At 30.6% G+C, this 25,043-nt stretch overlaps 2 protein-coding genes across 2 annotated transcripts; both read right to left on the minus strand.

The window, feature by feature from the left end:
• Positions 1–326: 326 nt before the first annotated feature.
• On the minus strand, positions 327–3,938 carry LOC106755337 (pentatricopeptide repeat-containing protein At5g50280, chloroplastic). Its single transcript, XM_014637479.2, has 2 exons — positions 3,119–3,938; positions 327–1,863 (listed from the first exon to the last, which is right to left on the minus strand). The coding sequence occupies exons 1-2, from the start codon at positions 3,910–3,912 to the stop codon at positions 555–557; spliced, it is 2,103 nt and encodes a 700-aa protein (XP_014492965.1). The 5' UTR covers positions 3,913–3,938; the 3' UTR covers positions 327–554.
• Positions 3,939–7,721: 3,783 nt separating this feature from the next.
• On the minus strand, positions 7,722–11,433 carry LOC106755293 (ureide permease 1). Its single transcript, XM_014637411.2, has 7 exons — positions 10,928–11,433; positions 10,234–10,372; positions 9,850–10,024; positions 9,601–9,638; positions 9,408–9,508; positions 8,613–8,987; positions 7,722–8,141 (listed from the first exon to the last, which is right to left on the minus strand). Exons 1-7 carry the CDS (start codon positions 11,153–11,155, stop codon positions 7,989–7,991), a joined length of 1,209 nt encoding a protein of 402 aa, XP_014492897.1. The 5' UTR covers positions 11,156–11,433; the 3' UTR covers positions 7,722–7,988.
• Between the last annotated feature and the right edge of the window lie 13,610 nt (positions 11,434–25,043).

The raw sequence follows: 25,043 nt of genomic DNA on the forward strand, positions 1-25,043 counted from the left end.
GAATGTTCGTTTAAGGTTTCTATTTTTATTACATGTTTTTTATTCTTGTATGTGTTATGTTGAACCAAAAACGAACATAAGTTGGGAACAATGGTAAGCATGAAACCTAGTTAACCATGTTAAGTGATGTGAGGTATCCAACACCAACCTTCATTAGGTTGACCATATACCCGCAAAGCATAACGTGAACAAGGCAAAAGAGCTTTTTTAAAGGAATTAAAAGTGACCATGTACGATCTTGCAGACAAAATTTAACAATTTTTAGTTTGAGTGTGATGAGAGAACCAACCCAAGATTTCCATAATCTAAATATCAATATTATCCGAAACATAAAACGTCTTTGACTACATTAATCTGTTCTATTAATCGTTGTTGACATTCAATGTCAACGTACAAATATAATGAGTGAAAGATATTGCTGATTGAAGGGGCAGTATATAGTGACACATATTCTTCACAGCTAATGTCAAGAAACTCCTAATATTGATTCTTAGAGAAAAGAAAAGTGTGCCAAAATTGAACCTACAATTCTTACAGAGCATTCTATCCTTAACTTACTGTACACTTACATCAGAACTATTTTTTCTTACATATCTTTTCTTGTAGTACTTCCAAAACTCATCTTTCTGCCTAATCACTTTCACACCTGTCTTAGTTTTAATCTGAGCAAGCAAGGCTCTCCAATCCTTGTTTTTCCGAGCAGCTCTGGCCTCCAGAATGGCCAGAAGAGTCTGATAAGAACTGACATCCATAGTCTGTTTATTCTTGACCATCTGCTTGTGATAAAGAAATGCCCGCTTAAAATCATGAACTCTGACAAAGGCAAATATCATAGTTGAGTAAGTTACAGAATCTGGTTGTAATTTAAGAACTGCCATCTCTTTGAATATCTGTGGCAGTTTTGAGAGTTGCCCTCCCTTTGCATGTGCGTTTATCAGCATATTGTATGTCATCACTGTTGGTTGCATTCCAAGCTTTCCAAACTCAGATATAATGCCTCTTGCCTCCATGTAGAGACCCTGTTTAGCAAAACCATCAACAAGAATGTTGAATGTCGTTCGTGTCGGTTCGATTTTGTCATTCTTCATCAACTTCCATATTTCCATAAGTGTTTGAGCTTCACCTGCACGCCTAAGAACATCTAGTAAAGTATTGTATGTTTCTACAAAAGGTTTAATACCTTCCATTTTCATGTTTTCAAATGCTATGTAAGCTTTCTCATGCAAGCCATTAACTGAATATGCATGGATTAGTGCTGTATAAGAATATGAGGTGGATTTTATACCAACTTCCTTCATCCTCAAGAACGCATCTGCAGCTGCCAGGTCACTCGGGGTTTTTTGCTTACCATATGCACTGATTAGACAAGTATACGATTCAGCATTTGGCTTCAAGCTAACATCTTTCATTTCTGCCATTAGCTTTTCTACAATCTTGGGTTGCATTCTTCTGCTGTATGCATGCATTAGAATGTTGAAGGTAGCTACAGTAGGCTTAATCCCTTTGGCTCTCATCTCCACAAAAAGCCCTTCAGCTGCTTCTACATGGTTGTATTTACAGTATGAATCCATCAGAGTGTTGTACACAATAGCATTTGAAGAAACCCCTTTTTTCTCCATTTCGGATTGAATGACCAAAGCTACCCGCATCAGACCCTCATCACAAAAAGACTTTACTAATGCACATAGGACTTCTTCATTCCATTTGACCCCTTTTCTATTCATTTTCTCAAAAAATTGCCATGCATCTTTTGCACTATGGCCAAGTTTTCTCATAACGGTAATCATAATAGAACATGTCACATGATCTGGATGAATATTCTCTGTTTCCATTGACTCATACACTTTCCAAGCATCTTCGTACCTATAATAAGAACACAATAAAATCTTACATAATACATTGTATAGCATTTCATAAAAAAAATGCTGACCAAAACAGAGTAAGATATATTTGTAGTAGGAAAAGATGAAATAACTTTTTCTAAGATCAAGTTCTTGGTAAGGAATTAAATGTGTTTACGAGAATTACTTAATTAGTATTCCCCCAAGGTAGCACAGTTTTATGTTTGAAAGCAGTGCCTAAACAGGTAAAGTGATGTGAAATATCATAATTTTTTGACATTTAGCAAATTAAGTTTCATAAACTTTATAGTCATGTATAAGTTTTCTTAGTAACAAAATAACAAAGTCAGAAGACTAAGCAAGCCCAAGATGTAAACAACAAGATTTTCATCTGCCATAAGGGAAAAACTAAATTGGTAGAAGAGAAATGCGTCTGATTTGCTCAAGCCCCAGAAAGGTAAATCATCAACGTGGTAACCAACTAATGTTTAACATTCAATTAAAATTTTAAATTATATTCTATCAAAAACCAAATTAAAACCACATTTCCACAATTAGATACTTATAACCGAAATACAGAAACATTTAGAAAACAAAGACATTTTAGAAAATATGAACTTCTGGTTCTGCCTTAATAGGGCAATACACAAAAACAATGTTTCTCACCACAGGATTAATGGAGTTTGGAAGCAAAATTATACCCCTTCAAGAGAATTTGAAAAGAATATAGACAAACTAAATCATCATGCCAAAACTGATGCACTAGTATTAGAACAGCGAGAGAATATGCATGTCATAAGTCACAGCATTATCTTGTTTGGTCTTTGTTCAGTTTTCTAGATATCAGCATTAATTAGAATTACAGTAATGATAAGATAACAAACATGTTGCACGCAACTATTTTCTTCATTTTCCAGGAGATGGGAGAAGGACAATTAGAAAAATTATAATAGTGACACAACTCAAATAGTATGGAAGGAAAATGTGATACATTATATCTAAGCAAAAGACAGGTTTTAAAATATGATCCAAGACTGATCGTGACAGCAATGTCAAGGATTTTGGGATCTCCACAATCACATTTCAACCACAATTGCAACCGTATAACAAGAAACTCAATCAAGCTGCAACATAATTTAAAAAACCTCAGAAAATACAAGCATTTTTCATTTTGATTAGAATCCTTGTTACGCAAGCTAATCTTACCAGTCCTAGGAACCACAAAAGCAGCAAGGAAGAAACAAAGCAAACCATATAATTGTGCAAGAACTGTATACCTGCCACCATACAGAAGTCCTGAAATTGTGGCATTATAAACATGAACATCTCTGAACTCCATGCTAGATGGCAAGTTTCTGAACAAACCCATCACCTCATCACCCATCCCCCCTTTTCCCAACAATGGAAGCAACACAATACAGGCCCTAGGTGTAACAAGTGATGGTTCGTGCAACCTCATCCACTGAAAGAAACACACACAACACAGCAAGAGGCGCTCCTCCCCAAGTATTTCTAGAACCTCCCAACAATCTTTCTCATTGACCCTTCCTTCATACTCACCCAAAGCCTCCTCCAGAGTCATATTTTGAGGCAAGTTGCTTGCAAGTTGAACAATTTCCCCCACAACGCCCTCAGCCTCACGCAATTTCCTCTTTTGACAACACCCCATTTCATCAATCTCCAAACTCATTTCAGGCTCTTCATCGATGTGCCACGAGGTATAAGGGTTCTCCTCAAGGAACAATTTTTCTTGGTCTTGAGCGTCTTGGGAGGAAACCCATGCGTCATTGCCGGAGAAATTGTAGTTTGGATCATCTGGGTCATGACCTTCTTCCTGTTCTGTGTCTTCTTGGTGTTGTGGTTGTTGGAGTGGGAGGGAAATGGGGGTTGTTGAAGAGTGAGGGGCATCAAATTGAGCTGCACGTAGAGAGAGAGAGGACAAAGAGGTTATGGATTGTAAGAGCAAGAAAGGTTTTGAAAGAGTATGAGTAAAGAGTGAAGAGGAAGAGTGAAAGCAGAAGATGGATGAAGAAGAAGAAAGAAGTTTAAGGTGGATGAGGTTCGGAGACATGTTTCGTCTCTGTAAATGCAGACGCTATCTTCTTGTAGTTATTTTAATTTAAAAAAAATATTATTTAACACACTATGTTGATTTGACACACCTAAACTAGTTTCCCTTTGAAGTTTAAAATATAATAAACTTAAGGATGCGAAAGAAAAATAATTAGGATTGAGTTTTAATTAAATATGCACTGCCATTTCAATGGAGTTGTGTACTTTAATCTTGTCTGCAACATAAAATGTTAAAGACATGAATTTTCTATCATAAGTAAAATAAACTTTCTTATGATAAGTGTTCTTGTGTTACACTATAGGGAGTTATAGAAAGTTTGTGCTTTATGTGACTTAGAAACAATATGTTAGGTGTTAAAGGAAATTCAATTTATTATGACATATTTTTATTACTTGTTATAAAAGATTTAATTTATTATGATATATTTTCGGTTACTTGTTATAATGCGTTCATGTTATTATGATGTGTTTTTTATTATTTGATCTTTGTTTACTTGTGAGAATAATATTTTATGATAAATTTTCAATTACCTGTCATAATAGATGTGAGTGGACCTTCAACCTACACACAATTTTTACAATCGTTTTAAATATTGTCTTAAGGATTATAAAACACTAAATTATCAAGATTTCTACAAGTCACTAATACTTAAATAGAAAAAAGATCCACTCGATTTCTTGTATCCTTATACTTTCCATTGGAATGAAACATTAAATATCTATGGAAAAATGGAATGAAGTTAAAATAATGTAGTAATTCACAATTAGATAAGTGTTTAATTTGTTTTCATTATCTTATTTCATGAATCAGTTTGTATATATAATCGTGTGCACTTGTTTCATGACATAAACACTTCAATTTAAATACAAATAATTACAACATGTTTATATTAGAACTTAAAGTGTAAAAACACAAATTACTTTAGGTGTCATTATTTACATATTCTTCCTAAATACATATGGAACACTTCACAACTTTGAATGAGCATCCAAAGATCTACAAAAAGTAGACATTCATTAAACCATAATAATCATATTAGAAGGAAACAAAATAGAAAGAAAACTTATGCCTCTAATATATTTTTTATGGACAATGTATTAGTCTTCTTATACAAGGAACACAAGAGAATTATAAGAGAATGAGGAACAATGACTAATAATTACCAATAATAGGTATAACTAGACCTCTCATAATATGTTTTGAATATAATTTCAATTTTACCACCACATACAACGTATAATATGAGAGGTAGTGAACTAACAATCATAACAAAAATACATGACTTCTTAGACCTGTCATAATAAGTTTTGATCATAATTCAATTTTGTCACCACATCCTTTTGTTATGATATGTATATTTTTATTACGAAAATGTCACTGCTTAACTTATTATGACAAGTGAATTTTACATATCATAATAAGTCATCATAAAAAGTCTTTCTTCCATAATAATTGTTTATGATTGTCTTTTAAATTTTAAAGAAATTAAGTTTTAATATCACTTTATTTTATAATGACAATTAATAAGAGTCAAGATCAATTGCTTTTGAAAGTTGAACTTTAGCTTCTATACCAAGTATTCACACAAAGAAATGATTGAAAATACTTATTTTTGACAAAGATCAAAATGTCACTAATACAACTAAAAAAAGTGGTGTGCAAATAATTTTTTAAAAGTCTTTAAAAACAAATACTTGACATTTCACAGCACATTTCAACTATACTCTTTCTTCTAATTGTATTTTTTTTTCAATTATTTATTTTTATCAAATTTAAATTTTGAGTTGCTTAGTTGATGAATGACAGATAGACGTAATTGATTAATATTTCAAACTTCTTGGTATGTCTAAAAAAGTAATTTAGTGGTTGAATTTGTTCAAAACTAAAGAGATTGTTTTATAGAACCAAAACAATAGTAACATAAAAATATGCACATGTGGATCAAAACCATTCTAAATCATTCCCAACCAAAACGAACATGATTATTAATCAAAGGCTTTGTTGTATGAATAAAAATGCAATATTCGTTATAGAAGATCCATAAACTATATTATAACATTCAAATACACCTGTTCCTCATTTGTTTATTAATATTGTTGAAGAGATGATTGTATTCGTTTTCTTACTTTAGATGACAAGAACCTACATCTCAATAACAAATACGAAAACATATGTTATTGAAAGTGCAAATTTTTGTTCAAAACATATTCAAATGATTGGTATAATCTTTAATCTCTTTTTTTAGGATATTGGTTTTCAAATATTTAAATCACTACTTGTCCATACACATACACACAGACACAGACACGCAAACATATACCCTTGTTCTTATGTCTATTGAAACATGGAGGTTTTGTTGTTTTATTGAATAATTAAAAAACATGAGTTGAATTTAAATATTTGTAAAATTCAAAACTATGAGACTACGATAACCATCATTGAATTAAAAGTAAGCTTAGGGTAGTACTAGAGTAAGATAATACTGTTCTTACCATAATAAGAATAAAAAAGAAGTTAATTATTGAAATATATAACAAGAATATGATTCTTTTATTTTGCTGTGGACTTTAGAAGTCAACATTCAACAAAGAACCCCACCAATATAATTGTATCATCGGAATCTTACTAATTTATGCTTCTCAACGAATATAATTGACCAACTCATTTGAAATTATAGACTATAATGGCATCTTCAAATTTCTTTCCACTCGAATCACTTAAGGTCAATAATTCACTTTCAAAACTACACCAATCTTTCAATTATTCAACTTATATTAATTAAACTCAAGTCATATAGTCCAAGTCCTGCAGAACTTAGGTTTTTTTAATTTGAATTTTGTAAATCAAGATCATTATTCAACAAACCATTAAGAATATATTCTAATTGCTGCATATAACCATTCATATTATAAGTTTGAACCACTTGTTTTAAAATTATCCATCTATTCTTAATTAAGTGTTGATAGAGGTATACTATTAAAATTGCATACACTAACTTGACATTATTTATTTACATTTTAACACACAATTGTACTAATTTAATCAAAACTTTGCAGTGATATTGTAGTCTTAAAAAAAGAATTTAGAATATCTTGTCTCCATCATAATCAAGTGATATTTGATTTATTTTTCAATGATTATGGGATTTCAGAAAGTCCTTTAATGGTTAAATAATGTTTTGATGTGTTCCAATTGGGATATTGGTTTAAATATAAAGTTAATCAACAATTATATTAGTTTAATAAAAAAATTGCACTAATTTAACTAACATGTGAAAGTGTAAAATATGTACTTCATATGAAGTACGTTTATCATTTTTCATTCTTAATTTCGTAATGAAAACACGATATACAAAGTTTTCACATCTAAACGTGTCTTTTTTATTATTTATTTAGTATTTTATACTCTCTATTCTATCTCAGAAAACGATTACACTTTTTATAATAAAAATATATCAAAAAATTTATGCATGCATATGTTGGATATTAGTGTTTAAATATGTCTTGATGTACGTGTATTATTACTTTTTTTTTTTTTCATTACTTTTCAAACTTCATACTTAAAAATTATTCTTAGTTTTAGAATTATTATCCCTAAGATACATTCTCCCACTATTGTGAAGCACATAAAAAGAACATTTAAACAAAGAACTATAAGGAACTTGTAGTTGTAGAAAGAAATATACAGTGTAACGTATACGTGACATCCATGCAAATAAATAGTAAGAAGATAATGATAAAGGTATAATAATTAGTACGAAAATTTCCTACAGTGTTCTTTCTTAAATTATTAAATATCTAATATGATTCAAAATAAGAAAATTTTATTATATATATGTAAATGCAAACCTTGTTCTACAAAATTCACTTTTTGAGATGGTCTGTATTCACTATTTTTTTTTCCATATAGTTTGCTATGCTGTCTGTGATTAACAACATTAAACTTTGGAAACACTTGAAAACATTGCATGTTTTTGGAACCATAACAAAGTTACTTCTACATAGCACTGAATTAGTGAATTCAGCAGCTTTGAATTCTATGTATGATACGATGGTTGATCCTTCAAGTGTTGATCATTTTCGATGCCCGGATGATGCCATTAGCACAGCAACAGCTACAATGAACATAAGCAACATGCTACCAAGTAGCAGATATGTTCTTTTCGATGATTTGCGATATTCACCAAACAAAACAACGCCCCAGAAGGTACTCACTAGTGGAAGTGCCTGTCATAATCTTTAGTTAGTAAGAATTGGTGGTTTGAAGAACAAGCACTTGTCAAATGTTGAAACAGATACATGCAAAAAAGGGAGAAATTCTCAAGCAGATATGAACATGATCATTAGCACTAAAGTTATATTAAATGTAATTAGATTATGAATTTTCTTTTAAATCTGACTTTAAAGAATAAATCTGAGTCTAACAGTATAAGAGATTGATATATTTTTTGTTGAAAACCTTAAAACAATGGTTTAATGACTCTTTGTTTTTATACTATACTCCACTTTCTCATTTCTACCTATTTTAAAATGTAGGCTTTAACCATGACTCTTGTACTATGTTAGACATAGATTTTAAACCTAACTCAATCCCACAAAAATGGTTATCTATTTATATACTATGAATTAACTTTATTTATAATCGATGTGAGAGTTCCAACAGTTTTATAAGAAAAATAAAAAAAAGTAAGAAGCCACCTGAACAGCATCTGCTGCTGCATATCCTGCAGCCTGACCTCCCATAAATTGGAGGCCATTTCCAAAGCCACAAAGGAGACCAGCCAAGAAAGCCCAACCTCTTCCATCCCAGTCTCTCAAATAAGCCTTGAGTGATGACTTTGGTAAATTTAAGACAGGGTGGTAAAGGAAACTGATGTTAAGAATAACGGCAATAACAAAGCAAGACACTGAAAAGTAAAAGAAGGCTGTGTAAACACTCAAATGGTGAACCCCTTTCTTCAGAGTGTGCCATTGATCATTTGTTGCCAAATTGAATGCTGGTGAGAACAGAGAGAAGCAAACTCCAGCAAAGAATGTTATAGCCAATCCAATGAAAGTGCTCTTCCCTAGTACCTGCAAAAAGTTTTTACAGAACACCATTTTCATCTACATCATTCTTCATCAGCAATGACAGCAAAACAAAATCTTTCAAAGAGTTTATTTGACATTTTAGACATCTTTTGCATTTCTCTATTCTTCATTGTGTAATATACAACATAAAATGCAAAAGGGTATGTGAAAATCGATTTGATCTTTCTAATGCAAGTCCAAGGTAATAATACCTATATTATAAATTGGTGTTATATTTTTATACTTTTTTTGTGTCAAGACGAGAATTCCAAAAGATTTATTCTATAAAGTAATGTAAATTGGTCTTATATATATAGTTGGAATTCCAACAGATTTATCCTATAAAGTGAGCTATTCAGTTCAGTAAAGACAAATATGTGAAAACTGTACTGCACAAATTCCCTGAAGCATGTAACCACTTGCCTTAATGGATCTTTTATTCTCAAGCTCTATGAGGAAAGCTGCAGTTCCTGCTTTGGCTTTGTGTACAGAAGTACTTCCATCTTCTAGATCCTTCGAATCAACTATATATATGTAACAAAGGAGACGAAAAATGCTAGCATTTATCAAATACAGCAATTCCATTTGGCTAAGCTGGCTAAAGATGGCTAGTTACCTTCACTTGTTTCTATCGAAGTGGTCAAAGTGGTGTTCCTGGTTTCAAGAGTAAAATTTGGTAGTGAGATCTTAGCTAAAAATTCAAAAAGAAAGCTCACTGAAATCATAATCTAATAACTGCATTGATCAAAATTATCATCTAAACCTCATATCACAAAACACACCAGCAGAGGTTAACTTCATTTACAAACATAAGCAAGAAGCATTTGCTCTCATACATTTTGTATATAAAGAAAAAAACACATACTTAGCTGCATCTTTGTAATCAGCTGAAAATTCATTGAGCTTGGCCTTATTATCAGCAGTGTTAGATGAATGAACAGCAGAACCTAGACATACAGCAATCAAAAAGCAACCAACTCCTGGGAAAAGAATCTCAGCTTTGTTGATCTTGTCATCCAAAAAGTAATTGAAGGTTGTTCCTGTCACAGTCAACAGAAATAGTGCAATTACACTAAGTATTAGTCCATAGCAAGCTATAAACTAGACAGATATCGAAACTTCTCCGAGTATATTAGGATTCATTGCAATGTAGGACTTGAGTCTGGTAATGGTTAACTTTTGTGGTGTGTTCTTATCAGAGTAAGCAACATAGCTTCAGAATCTAAGAGGGGCATCTTCGATGGTATACCTATAACAACAGTTATGCTTGATGTGATCACTTCTACAACTGATAAGCCAACAAAAGCCCAAGCATACTGCGTTGAAAGATTTCCAATACTGAGGACCACTCCACCCCCCATGGCAAACAGAACTGAAGGCCAGTTTTCCTGCATCAGATATAATACCACATTTATAAACCAGTCCTAAATAAATAATCATATATCATAAAGTTCAAAACTGAGAATGCTACTATTCAACTTGATAGTTCCTAACCAGAGATAACTCTATAATTAGGTCGGTCAGGTCACATAGTTTGATTTGATTGAATACTTGGTAACAAGGAAATCCCTTTTATTTTTCTCCATTTTGATGATTCTGATATAGTTATTCATAGCAATTTGTGACAGGAATCAGGATAGAAACACAAAAGTGCTTATACTATGAAGAACTAATTTGCATATAAACAACAAATAAAGTTATAATGCATACAACTTTCAAATCTATCAAATAAAAAGTCTCTCCAGACAATTCATAAAAAAGAGTATAAACTATTTTACAGTAACTATTCTTATCATGAAACTAAACCATACATGACAGATAAGAATGCAAAAATCCATATACTTGTTGAAAAGAAAACTAATTGAAATCTGTGCTGAGGCAAAGTAAGCTGATACAGAAAATGTTTGTGTTCTGCACAGAGACAGAAGAGAGAAGAGGAGTACCTGATGGAGCTGAGACAAGAAGTTGGGAGCAGTGTTGCCAACCTCTCCAAAGGTGAAAGCAATGATAACAGCAGCCATGAGATTGGTGAGTGTGTAGTCAAGGTAGGTGTGCTGAGGAAGACGACCTCGTCTCTCCAGCAGAGTCATTACAGCAGGCCATGTCCCCAAGAACAACAGGGACACCAGCATGCACACTATGGCACCCCCCTTGCTCTCTATCAGATACATTGAAAACAACTCCAAATGAATCAAACAATGAAACTCCAAAACTCACTTCACAGCACAAATCAACACAACACCACACAGCACAAGATGCTACGCTAGCTGATGCTCTCATATATTCATTAATACACCCCAAGTCAACCACACCACAGGGCACGAATCTTCAAAGCCAGGTCACATCCATAATAGTAATATCGAAAACTTTCGTGAAATATCATTAAGTACTTCATTACTTTCTTCTTTATGACCACAATATCCCAAAAAGATCACTATATGGTCAAAATCCCACATCGCTATCCATAATATTTAGATATTTAATACGACTATAATATGTGTTGATTTTTTCTTCATATGAAAAATATGTCATTCATATTTGTTCCAACTTGCAAAAAAAAAACCTTTCAAAGTAGTACAGTCAAACTTATTAATGTAAGTTTATGTGTATCTTAATAAGAACCAAAAAGACCTCCACTTATCTTAATAATATTTATATGAATCGCATCAATAATAAAAGTTGGACGAAAATAATTAAAAATTATTTTCCTAGATTCTCGCAGAATGCATCACTGTATCCTTTCTTGTTGACCATGCATAACACCGCCTAAATATCTTTTTATAAATTAAATTTAATGTGTGCACATATTATGAAAAAAAAAATTCAAAACTTTAAATGAAATATATCTAATTAATTTGATATGAATCACTACTGAATGATCTCATAATATCCATACTTTATGGAATTTAGAGTACAGTTATAACAATAACAATTTTTTTTTATGGATATGTATATCATCAATAAATTGATGGTATCTAAAACCTTATCAAACTTATTTTTAATTAGTTTTTGTTTTTATTATCCGCGTTATGAAAGGAATATCATAAGAATTCAGGTAAGTGATGCAAGAGATGAGAGAAAAGGACCAAAAGTAGTGTCATGCATTGAAAACTTATGAATTGTATAATATATATATAGTTCACAAGTCTAAGAATATTTAAGTTTTTTCAACTAGAAAAAGCGTGTGAGTAAGAAACTTAATGTGTAGTTGAGTTTCATAGGAATATTATTTTCTCATCTCAATCCAACAACCAAATAACATACTGTTTGAACCTATGTTCAAATCACATGCTACAATTTAATACAATAATAGTTAATATTCTTATTCTGTTGTTTGTTTCTGAAACCCAACATTAAAAATAAAATTAATTTACAATATAAAAATAAATACAGGCTTCATTTTATTTGATAGTTTTATAGAATTAAATAAATTCAATATTCATTTTTATAATAATACTAGAGCTATATTAGTGTAAACTTTAATTTTGATTTATCTGTAATTATTATAATTTTACAATATTAAGATATTCATTTTTGTTAAAAAATGTTTTATTATATTCCTAGTTTTATCAAAAAGTCTCCTCTTAAATTATAAAAGATTTGTAGTACCTAACTTGTTCAAGAAACTAATAATTTTAATTTTTTTTATTTACCTAATCATGTTTACGAGACAAACGAGTTGCTTACTATGTATATTCTATCAATTGCAAATTTTTATTTTGAAATGATGATGCCGTTCACATGTATGCACATTACAAATAGAATGGCTGGGGCCATAATAATGTCCATAACAAACATACTTTTTTGACATTATTATCAATGTAACATTTCAACTTTTTACATATTATATACATAATAACTATAAAAGTTTATCTTCTCTTACATTCCTCCCCCTCTATTTTATTTTTTCTTTTGTTTATAATAATTTCTCTCACATTCCTCTCTAACTGTTAAATTTCTTTAATTTTAAATTTAAATCTTTTAAATAATGTCTCAATTTGAAAAATATACATAAAAATAAATAAGCTATAAAAAATATGTAATACAAACAAAATAATAAAAATTATATTAATATTAAATTTTAAATCAACAAAATAAAATAATATGATAATAAAGCAGATACAAATAAGCATCTTATTTCCGCCTTAGTATGAAATTTATATATCGTCAAAAATTAAAAGTAAAAGAGTATTTATCCCATTAATATGTTTTAATTATACTCTTATTACAAAATAAAAAACTGTCACAATAAGATAATATTTAATAATTATATCATGGACACTACTTAGTTTGTGTTCCGGTCTTTAAGTCCAAAGTCCATCCTAAGGTCAATAATTACATTTAATGTATTGCTTCCTTTGATGTTTGAAAATTAATTTTGTTCTGAAAAGGCATATCAGAAAATTAGAGTTGTCATTGATTTTAATTCCTAAGTAATATGAATTAGGTGTTCCGAAATAAACCTAATTCTTAAATGATGTGAATTGGATGTATTGGAACAAATCTTCTGGTCTTATATCATCTAGAAATAAAGCCAATTTAGAATATATTACTGGGTGTAAACTTCACTTTACAAATCAGTTTTGTGGAGTTGAGTTAGATTTAAAGTCCACTTTTTAATATCCTATCAAAGCCACAGTTTAAAGCATATCTTAGCGAGATATTTGTTAGTTGCTGAACATATTCCATTAGTTTCTAGTCTCACACTCAAGATCTATATACCTCGACATAAGTGAGTGTGTTGAAAATCTTGCATCGACTAGAGATAAAATCAATTTAGAATATATAAGTGGATACCTTACCTTACAAGCTAATTTTGTAGAATTGAGTTAGACTTAAAGTTCACTTTTTAACATAGGACTAGAGGAGTTTTTGTCTCCATAAATGGTGTCAATGTTGTGGTCCTAAGTTTGTCATGTGACATCTCAATCACCACATCTAAGGTATTCCACTTTGAAGTTTAGAACTCTTTCATGGTTTTGTCCTTAAAATATGACTCAAAAAGTGAAAGGAGAAAGAATTATTTAAATTATCATTGGTCTCAAATCTTGAGTGATGTAGATTGGGCGTACTAGAACATTTTTTAAATAAAAAAATATAAGTTTAATTTGAAATACGATAAGTAGTTTTTTTGTCCTTCTTTTATTAATTTTAAGTGTTGACAGTATATTGAAAATATTACAAGCTGACTTAACTATCAACTTTAATTTAATACTTACTTTAAATGCTTGAAAAAGAGAGTTTTGTCATACATAATAGGTATATTTATTTACTCGAAGAAAGTTGTCTCTAAAAAAATAATATGAGATTACATCCAAACAACACTTTTTTTTATTTATTTATTTATAGTTTATAATAATCATTTGGCAGTGAAGGTCAATCCATCATGATTAAAATATGTTTTGGGTGTATGGGATTGAGTATTCACTTAAATCAGTCTTTTACACTTATTAGCTTCCTTTGTTCGTGTTCAGATACTCTAACCAAATCAGGTGTACTTGCAAAAGATACTTTAATGCTTAAGTTAATTCGGTATTTAATAATTTAAGCAATTAATGTTGAAATAAATGTGTCATCAAAGTTCCCAGAATCATACCTTTGACCTGTATTTATAGGTTTTCCATGAGTTTATGATTAGGATCGGCCTAATCAGGACCCACTTCTGTTAAACTTGATTATTGACTTATTTAGCTTAATTAGATGATCAACTGATTTTGATCGACACAAATTACTTTCCTCCCTGCTTGAAAGATTGTTTTGGGTTAGTTTGGTCGATATGTACCGATTAAGTGGGTGCCAAAATATTTCAAGTGTATGGGATCGAGTGTTCACTTAAAGCAATCTTCCTTACTCTTCAACTTTCTTCCTTGCTGTTCGAAAACTCCAACCGATCAGGTGTACCTGTTAAAGATATTTTGATGCTTAAGTTAGTTCGGTATTAGATTGGTTTAACAATTAATGCTTTAATAAATGCATCGTAAAAGGTGCCACAACCATACTTTTGACCCATATTTATAGGTTTTCCATGGGCTTCTAATTAGGGTCGGCCTAATCAGGACTTAATTCTATTCAACCTAATTACTGACATGTTTAGCTTAGTTGGATGATTAGTTGACTTTGATCAACACCGATCGGTTTCCTCCTAACCTGTATGATTGGTTTGTTATGTCTTGTATATGTACGACTGGTGCATATATAGTACACAAGTCTCCCAAGCCTTTAGTTTGGACTAAGTCAACAAGTGAAAAGGTTTGTTAATATGACCTTTGGTGATGGAAGATTGCGTTGCCTTGCATATCGCATTGATGCCTCATTGAAGCATAAATGTGTTAAACAGTGTAAAAAATTCAAATGTTATCATGAAACACATTTGAAACTTCAAATAAACTTAACAAAAGGACTAAACTTACGCACTTATAAAGATGAGAGACTCAATTTTATCCAAAATTTCAAAGAGAGACTAATTTCAATTTTCACTAAAAGTTAAGGGACAAAAACATGTTTAATTCTTATAATATTTACTCAAACAATCTTGTTGAATATCTTATAAGTCCTTACACTAGTTCAAAAGGTCCTTTCAATAATGATTACAACACAAATCGTCATGATATAAGCTCGTCAAAACCAAATTCTTTAAATTTGAAATTGTAATATAACGACAGTTAAGAACCATATCATTATGATAATTTAATTGCAAATTTTAATTATTTTTTATGTAATTTATTTGTTTACCGACGTATAATGTCGTGATTTACAACAATCATAACAATATCCAAACTATCATAATTTTTCATCAAATTGTTTACAACAACATGATCAACTACTATAAAAATTTTGTAGTAAAAATCTTATTTTAAGTATCATAATACGCCTTTCTACCGTAGTATTTTTACATACATTGAAATAAACTCATATGGAGTCAACAATACTAACTTAACTAACTTAAAGACTAACTCTTTTTTACCCTCTCTAAATAACTTGTTTTCGTATCCTTTCTAATTAGAACGATAGATATTTGCACACATGCTATAAGCATCTTACTCATATAGTCATTTTATATTTAATAATATTATATGTTTTTTTTCTAGATTTTTATTTAAATGTTTTTAAGATTTAGAATTTTTATAAATGCCATCGCCAGTTACACTCTCAAAACACAAATTCTAACTTTATGACCATAGTGTAGATCAACATGGATCTCTACGTAAATTCTAGAAAATTTTAAGCTTTTTTTTCGACAAATATAAATATATATATATATATATATATATATATATATATATATATATATAAGTTAGATAAGGGATATAATCAACCTGACTCTAACACATATTGATACCATTTCCTACTCAAAATTTTATTAAAATAATAATTTCATGACATTGTTATTTAATTTTTTTATTCAATGTGAAATTTATATTCATATTTAAATTTTCAACAATAATCAAAGTGAAACTTTAATACTTGGTTTGGAGAGATTGAAAATAAGATAGTAAAAGATGAAAAAAAAAGAGAAAGAAAAATAGAATGAAAAATAAACTTTATTAAATTAAGGTTGAGAGTGAAAATAAATAAATAAAAAACTCATAAGTGATTTTATTAATGTGATAAAAGAAAAAAAAATATATAAATTGACATGTTTACAAATTATGTAAAATGCTCTTATGGTAAAGATGAAATATGATTAAGTATATTGATATATGATTAAGATTTATAAACCAAGATTTGAATATTAATAATATAGAAAGAGCTCTATATGTCATCAAGTTGTTTTGATATTTAAGTTAATAAAACTATATATAAAATAATTCAAGTGGACTTATTATATTGAGGATGTTTATATATAAACTTTTGAATTAAAAACATAAATGATTATACTTTTACGTATTATGATTAATATTATATTTGAGATATTATATTTTACATATATATTGAATACGATTCCAGGTCCTTATCTAATCCTAGATAGTTTTCTCACTGCTTTCCAAGCTTCTTCCACCATTAATATTTCCACTGTTGCGTCACGTTTTCTTCTTCATCAGAAACTCCACAGCATAATTATCTTAAAAAAAAATTTATCATGATTCATTCTTGATATTTCTTGTTTCTTCTGCGAATTATAATTCAATATTGTTGTTCTAATGCTACACTTGAAAGATAAAATTATCAATAAAATAAAAATATATAAAAAAAAGAAGCTAATATGTGATGTGATAAGAAGTTTTCTTCAAAACTTAAGAGAATCAAGTGGTGTAAACTAACTTTGTCTTTGAAAGAAAAAGGTTCCTCAAAATAAATCATCCCATTTTCTTTAATTAATTAATTATTTTGTAGAAGTCTCATGGTTTTGACAACAATCAATTTCTATTTAAATGAGTTTGAAATTGATTTTTCAGAAAGAAAAATCCAAACATAATGTATTAGATCATGATATAATTATTAAAATATATTAATAATCATAAATGTTAAAAATTCAATCACTCTCCTAGCATAGATCGTCATAAGAAAAGATGTAGAATATATATATAAGTTAATAGAAACCTACTATAAATAAACAGTTACAATTTTAAGAATATTCTTTGAAAAAATTAAGTTTTTTCAAACACGTGTTCCGAACGTAATTGCAGTGATCGCAACTTTTCATTATTAAATGTCTTTTTCAAGGAAGAAGTCTGTTGGAAGTTCTAAGGAACACCGGCTGATACGTGGTGCATCAGTCAACTGCTATTTCTGACCATTGGATACAATACAAAACGATGTATGGCTAGGATTACTTAAAAGTGGTCAAATAATTGGTGGGTGCTTTTTAAAATTTATATCTACATGTTTTCAAAATTTTAGAATCCTATTGGAAAACATTAACGTTATATTGAATTAAAATCTTTATTTTTTTTTAAATGAAAACGTCTTATTTATTAATATTATGGTATAAATATTTAGAAAAGTACACATTCTTAGAGAATTTTTTACATGATGATACAAGTTATTTATAATTTTAAAGAATTAAATGAGGTTTGGTGACGATTTTTTTTTTTTCATATTATTAGGATTATGGTTCATATAATTGTTTTATATTACAAAGTATACATTAAACAAGAAAGAAAACTTCTTAAAAGATTATTCAATAACTCATCATTTATTTTATTACAAAATGGGTGACAATACCATGATATAAAACTCATAGAATAAATTAAACAATTACAATAAATAAAAAAAATATGGATACCTTTTAAATGGAAAGTAGATTATAAATAAGAAAGAAAAGTTAATCAAGTTTAAAGTCTTATTACTAAGCATTTTCTTAAATTTTTAAAATAATTAAACTTTTAGTGCTTTGATGAAAATATTTGCAACTTGTTTTTTAGTTGGATAATATTTGGTCTCCACTTATTTCTACTCAACCAACTCTCAAATATTATGAAATTGAATATCAATGTGTCTAGATTGTTCATGAAATACTATATTTTCTCTTAATGCAACTATAGACTTGTTGTAAAAAACTATCTATATGGGAGTATCTTATTTTTTATGAGTTACTTGAAATTCTTCTTAGCCATGATGTATAGGTTGAATAACTAGTTGTTGCAATGTATTTTGTTAAAATAAAAGGAGAGATTGAAAGAAGCCAAAAGAAGATTGAATTGATTTGTAATTAAAGTTTTGATTTTTAAAACTTTTCAACTATTCAAAACTTATGTTTAGTAAACCTTAAGTTTGTATTAAACTCTAATAGCAAATATAAGAGTACTCAAACTTTTGGAAAGTATGTAAAAATCATTTTTTTCTCAATAGGAGCAAAATAAAGAATAAAAAAAGTCACACAATTTTTTTTATATTATTTTAGACCAAAACAAATCTTATATTCAGTTTCAATCACTTTAAACAAAGCGATTATGAATTACTATTTTGAACTTGATTATTACAACCAATGACAAGTTAGACATGAAAATTCATAGTCAAGATAAAAGCACATATTTTATGTAAAAACTCGTAAAAAATGATAAACTACCTCTCTTGAAACTACAAGAGATGAAACACTTCTCCCTTAAATAATCATTTCAAAATGCCTTGTCAAAGCGTCTCTGAACTCTATAACCATTTTGAGATCGTTTCTAATAAAGATTAAATCGTAAACATAAATGATTACAATTAGAATGTATTCATGTTCAATAAACTTTATATATAAAGTATGCTATTTTGTAGCTTATTCAAAAGTTATTGGCTCAAAATTTGTAAATAAAGCAAAATTGATAATTTTTTTATTAAAATGTTCATTATCGTTACTCACAACACAATATCCCAATTTGTTATGCCTTTTTGTGTTGTCTTTATGGTATTCTAGATGTCGGTGTTCTAGATGTATCTAACTCATTAAGAGTCGATTCTAATTGTTTTGCTCTACATAATTGCTTTGAATCACCATAGACTATTTTAGACTTTTAATGTCTAGTCCTATATTCCTTCTTCACCAAATGTCACACCTTGACTAATTATCACTTTGTTTCTAGATTGTATAGTTTGGATATTTTTTAATATGTGTAATACCCAATAAACACATATTTCTCTCCTTCATCATCAAGTTTCTTCCTTAGTTGATTTGGTACATAGGCATAAAGATATATAACAAAAAAAATTTAAGATGTTGAACTGATGGTCTCCTTCTAGTTCAAGCTTCTTCAAGCTTTTTATCATGAACACTTTTAGTTGGACACGTGTTCATTATAGTAATTAGTAACAACAACTTATGTCCATAATTTTATAGGCACATGTTTAGCCTTCAACATACATCTCACCATGTCCATGATTGTCTAATGTTTCCTTTTTGCAACTCCATTACGTTGATTAAAATATTTGGTTGTTATTTGTTGTTGGATATTGTGTTGCTCAAAGAAGTATGTACAACTAATATATTATTAGTATCTATTGTTCTCAAAGCTTTAATTTTTCAACCACTTAATTTCTTCATAAATGTCTTGAAGGTATCACAAGCTTTTGATTTTCACTTTAAGAAACATATTCATATTTTTCTAATAAATTCTTCAATGAAGGTAATGAAATAACTATCACCACCAAGAATTAGAATCATAACTTTGCATAAGTGTGAGTGTACAATCTCTAATATTTTCTTTACTCTCCCTAACTTTCTTGTAAGAAATTATTCACTGTGTTTCTTTCCCAATTGACAAGTCTCACACACATTATTAGGAACATTGATAAGGACATATTTTACCATGATTTCAGTAATGAATTAAGAGAAAATATCAACTTTTCCTTTACCTTTTACCTTGTAAATCCTAGTTTTCTCCTAATTTAGTAAGTGGTTGCACTTTTAACTTTAATGGAATAGTTTGATAATTAATCCATGCTTTTATAGGCTTAAAGTAGTTGGAAGAAGTCTGTGCATCAAATGAAGGCACTGAAACCCAAAGAAAGAAAGAAAAAATAGCCAAAAGGTGAATTCTGGGATGCTGCCGCTGGGCTACCGCTCGAGCGGTGACGATGCTGTTCCAACCAAAATGTGGCGCCCGGGTGCCCCAGAAGGGCGTTGGACGCCCTTCAGCTCGCAGTTTTTCCCTAATTATGGCGCCTGGGCGCCCCCAGAGGGCTCTGGGCGCGACTTTTTGCTGACTTGGCGCCCTAGACCTATAAAAGGCACACAATTTTCGAGGGTTGCAACTCTTTGGCGGTTGAAGCTCTGAAACATCATTTTGGACATCTTGGAGCAAGTCTTGGGTTGTGGGAACTCACCCTTCTTCTTCTTTGGGTCTCCTTCTACCTCATTTTCTTCCATTGTAAGCTCAAGCTCTCCATGACTATGGAGAGCTAAGTTCTTTTATGTTGGGGAATGATGTAAACATACAAACCATTTGTAAATGCACTTGTTTTAAATGAAAATATGTTTCTTTCATTACTTGTTAGTGTTTATTTCTTTGCTTAAAGCTTGTTATGACTTGATCAACCATGACATGATAGGGTTTGCTTAGTATTGGGAAATATTTTGGGAACCTTGAAATGAACATAAACACCTAAAGGAAATAGTGTCTAGGGATAGAGCTAGGACCTTTGGTTGTCTTAAACTTCTTTTCTTAATGCGGGTGAACTTGTTGGGTTGCCAAGGGATTGNGATTTTACAAATGAACCTAGGCTTTCTCACCAAGGGATTGGATTTAAGTAATTTAGATAGTTGACAAGAGCAAGTTAATGAAGAAGAGTGGTTTAGTGCATTTGCATAGGATTGTATTAGTTGAAATCATTCTCTAACATATTCATTCCACATATTCATCAATCATTTCATTTTCAAGTGTTTTGGCCCCAAGTAGTTCAACCCTTTACTTATGCATTACTCTTACTTTCATTGCACACTTTCACACTAAAATGGAATCATTCTTTAGCTTAAATTAGTTAGCAACTATACGATAGTAAAGTAGTGACCGAGTCTCTTGGGAAACGATATCCGGTCTTACCGATTTTACTACTTGAGCGATTTGGTGCACTTGCCAAAGTCTCAACAAACATTTACAATAAGTAAACTAGAAACATATTCTTCTTTGATGAAGGATTCAACATAGAAAAATGAAAGTGTCCAAAGCCATATGCCATAACCAATCATCATATGGTATGATAAAACTCAAACAAGGATACTTTTCATGTTGAATTTTCATATAAAATAGGCTATTTGGAGTTGCTTTGACTTTAGTACCTTCTATTCTTTTCAATTAATTTGCAACATTGATGACAAGTCTCTATACTTATTTGATAGTTGTCCCATGTTTAGTAGGTTATGGTGAAGACTCATAACATAAATAAAATCAAAGATGAAATTTTGAGTATCGTCCTTCAATTTATTTCTAATTCTCTTTCCCCAAAATTTACAAATTTTACTATGGACTGAAATGATTTAGAAAAAAAAGCAGTTTATTATTTTCACAGATATGGTTACTGCAACTAGTATTTAAATACCAAATGTTTTCATCTTCTAAAATGTCCTCTTCCCCTTCCTCTAAGATTACCATTACCTATTCCTTTGAAGCTTCCCCTTTCTCTACTACTGAAATCATCACAATCTTTATTGTATACACATGATAAATTATGCTATATATTATTGAAATTGACCTAGATTTTCAATGCTTATTCATTTATATTTTATATAATATTCTTCTTGCATGACATTCAACACTTACTCATAACTATACTACTATTATATATACTACTCCATAGTGCTTTGGTTGTGGGACTTTATTATCATAGTCACCACATGATGATTTAAAAAAACATATTTCCACAACCTTCCCATGTAACATCCTAAAAATATAATGTAAAACTATATATTATAGAATCATCACATATATAATAATCTAGAATAGTCATCCAACTATAATATAAAGTATTATCTTTTACAGTTATCTCAAAATAATCATAGAATTTAAAACTTTATATACAAAACTATATACAATACTAAAAGCAACAAGTCTAAGCTGTCGCGTCATCCAATGTCTACTCCAAGGACACCTCATCTTCCTCTGCTCACACCCACAGGATGATCATTGCAAAGAAAGAAACACCAACACATACAAAACACAGATAACAAGCAACATGGTAAGCTAGTTTAAACAAAAGAGCAGTCATATATTTATTAACGACAATTCACACAATCATATCCACTCATAAATAAATATCACCAACTCTGTATGCATGACACTACACTGAATTAAACCATTTGGACTTAGAATGATAGCCGAGCTATGGCGGGTTGTGCACTCGTGGTGGCTTCTATTGCTTTGCAAAGTCGTTGCCAATGGGTTTCACCCTACCGCACTCACGAGGTTAGTTTGTACCATGCCTTAGAGCATACTGGAAGCCTCCAAGACTAAGACCTCCTGCTACTCCTCACGACATGGTTCAATCTTCTCTATGTGAGAATGAAAGACCATTGGATTTTTAAGATAACCTCCAAGACTGAGCTCCTGCTTTCATTTTAAACTACACTTGAAATCTCACCAAGAGATTCTACTTTGGAACTTTACTTTCACCTTGATACATGATACATAACATATTCAATTCATTACTTTAATACACATTCATACATACTCAAACATTCAGTCCAATACTAGATTTAAATCATAGAAGAACTAAGAAAAAAAGAATAGACCAAAGAACCTAGGTCATTCGCTCTATGCAGGATCTCGCTGAGCGAAATTAGAGGTGTCTTGCACAACTACCCAAACTCCCTGTGCGAATCCTCAAACAGAGACTCAAACCTCACAACCATTCGCACAACGACTAAACTCGTTATGCGAATAAACTCGCAGAGGTTCCAGACATCCATTCCTCGCATAGCGCCTCAAATTGTTATGCGAGAGCCCCAGATAGTGGCTCATACTCCCCAAACACTCGCAAAGCGCACCCATTCACTATTCAAATTAATCTAGCATTTATCCCAGACCAACACTAGTCACATAACTACTAGATTCGCTATGCGAATCACCAGATAGAGAGCAACCCTCTCCAACCATTCGCACAACGCACCAACTCGCTATGCGAATGCCCAAGCAAAGAGCAATTCTCTATAATCATTCGCACATCGCACCAGTTCACTGTGCGAATGCCCTAACAGTGAGCATCTCGCCAGGTGACTCGCTGAGCGAATCCATTCGCTCAGCAAGTCTGCATAATCTGCAAAATTATGCAACTCACCCACCAACTACCAATTCTAACTATTTTTCCCAACTTCTAACACTCCTAGACTATGTTATATACTTAGTTTGACTTATCTAAGTGATTTTAAACGTTCCTAACATTAAATAAAAGTGTTTATGAACTAATTTCCATTTCAAAACTCTAAATTTCTCAACGTAGAGCCCCAAATCTAATTCTACCACTTCTGATGCAACTTTAACCAATCTAGTGACTCAAGCAAGTCACATTTGACTTACCTAAGCTGCTCCAACAGACCCTTTAAGCATACAACCTCTACTTCTCATTTTCACTACCATAGTTCCTCAAAATGACCTAATACACAACAAACTACCCCAAATAAGAACTAACCAGACCTCAGTACAAATTTTAACTCCTTTTAATCATCAAAACATATCCAAATTACCATTTAAACAATCCAATATATCAGTTCATACAATCACACTCCAAATTCATCACTTGTTGTCATTGTTCATCCAATTCACAGTATACAAAGCATGACTTCACATAAACAATTCAACAATCAATTTTCTATAAACATTTATCAGTTGTTCAACTATAATTAAAAGGACTCTTAGCTTCCCTTACCTCAGCTCAACATTGTATGCTCACAAAACCCCGATTGAAGCTTGTGCCACAAGGAAAATCAACAAAAACCTATAACTCACCAATTGGTGATAGGAAACAACTCTTAGAACTTGAATTGAACTAGGAATTGAAGATGAAAACCACAAGACACATGCAACGGAAGAAATTGCATGATCATAGCTCAAGAACACACTGTGAAAAGAGGAAAAACAGCTTACTAGCTAGAATCAGAAAATTGATTAGTCAGTTGTGTAGCACTCTACTCCGTGATCGTCTGGACACTTCCTGATTGTCAATTAGACAACTTAATAGAGAAAAACTATAGAGAAAAGGTAGAGAATGAATAGAGAACAATGTTTTAGAGAGATGAAGTATATTTAGATAATAAACCGACCTTCAGAAAATTCTATTTATATTATAAGATTATTTTAAAATAAAATTATTTATCTCATTATTTTAATACACCGATCTACTCTAATATTTCATTTTCTAGATTCTTACATCCCACAACCTTATTGTAAGAAATATCCTCTCCATTTGCTCTCACTTTATTGATGAGATTGATAATATTAGTAAATTGTTTTTTAACACTTTTTTAGTTAAATATTTAAACTTTCTTAATAGTTTGTTTGTAAGGGATGCAACTTTGACATTTTTTCTTTCTTTTTTCCTTTACATAATAACTTTAAAGTGTGTCAGACATTACTTTTGCAGTTTTTCAATTTGCAATTTTACTAAAAGTAAAACCGTCTACTCCTTGTTTAATTTGGAATAATA

Source organism: Vigna radiata, unplaced genomic scaffold (genome assembly GCF_000741045.1).
Source record: "Vigna radiata var. radiata cultivar VC1973A unplaced genomic scaffold, Vradiata_ver6 scaffold_100, whole genome shotgun sequence".
NCBI lineage: Eukaryota > Viridiplantae > Streptophyta > Magnoliopsida > Fabales > Fabaceae > Vigna > Vigna radiata.

Excerpts from the sequence above, each read along its gene's own strand:
- LOC106755337 (XM_014637479.2), bottom strand. The coding sequence starts at position 3,912 with ATGTCTCCGAACCTCATCCACCTTAAACTTCTTTCTTCTTCTTCATCC. Across the intron at positions 1,864-3,118 it reads GGACTTCTGTATGGTGGCAG|GTACGAAGATGCTTGGAAAG; the intron begins GTATACAGTTCT and ends TTCTTATTATAG.
- LOC106755293 (XM_014637411.2), bottom strand. The coding sequence starts at position 11,155 with ATGTATCTGATAGAGAGCAAGGGGGGTGCCATAGTGTGCATGCTGGTG. Across the intron at positions 10,025-10,233 it reads AAGCATAACTGTTGTTATAG|GAACAACCTTCAATTACTTT; the intron begins GTATACCATCGA and ends TGACTGTGACAG. Across the intron at positions 8,988-9,407 it reads AGAATAAAAGATCCATTAAG|GTACTAGGGAAGAGCACTTT; the intron begins GCAAGTGGTTAC and ends AACTTTTTGCAG.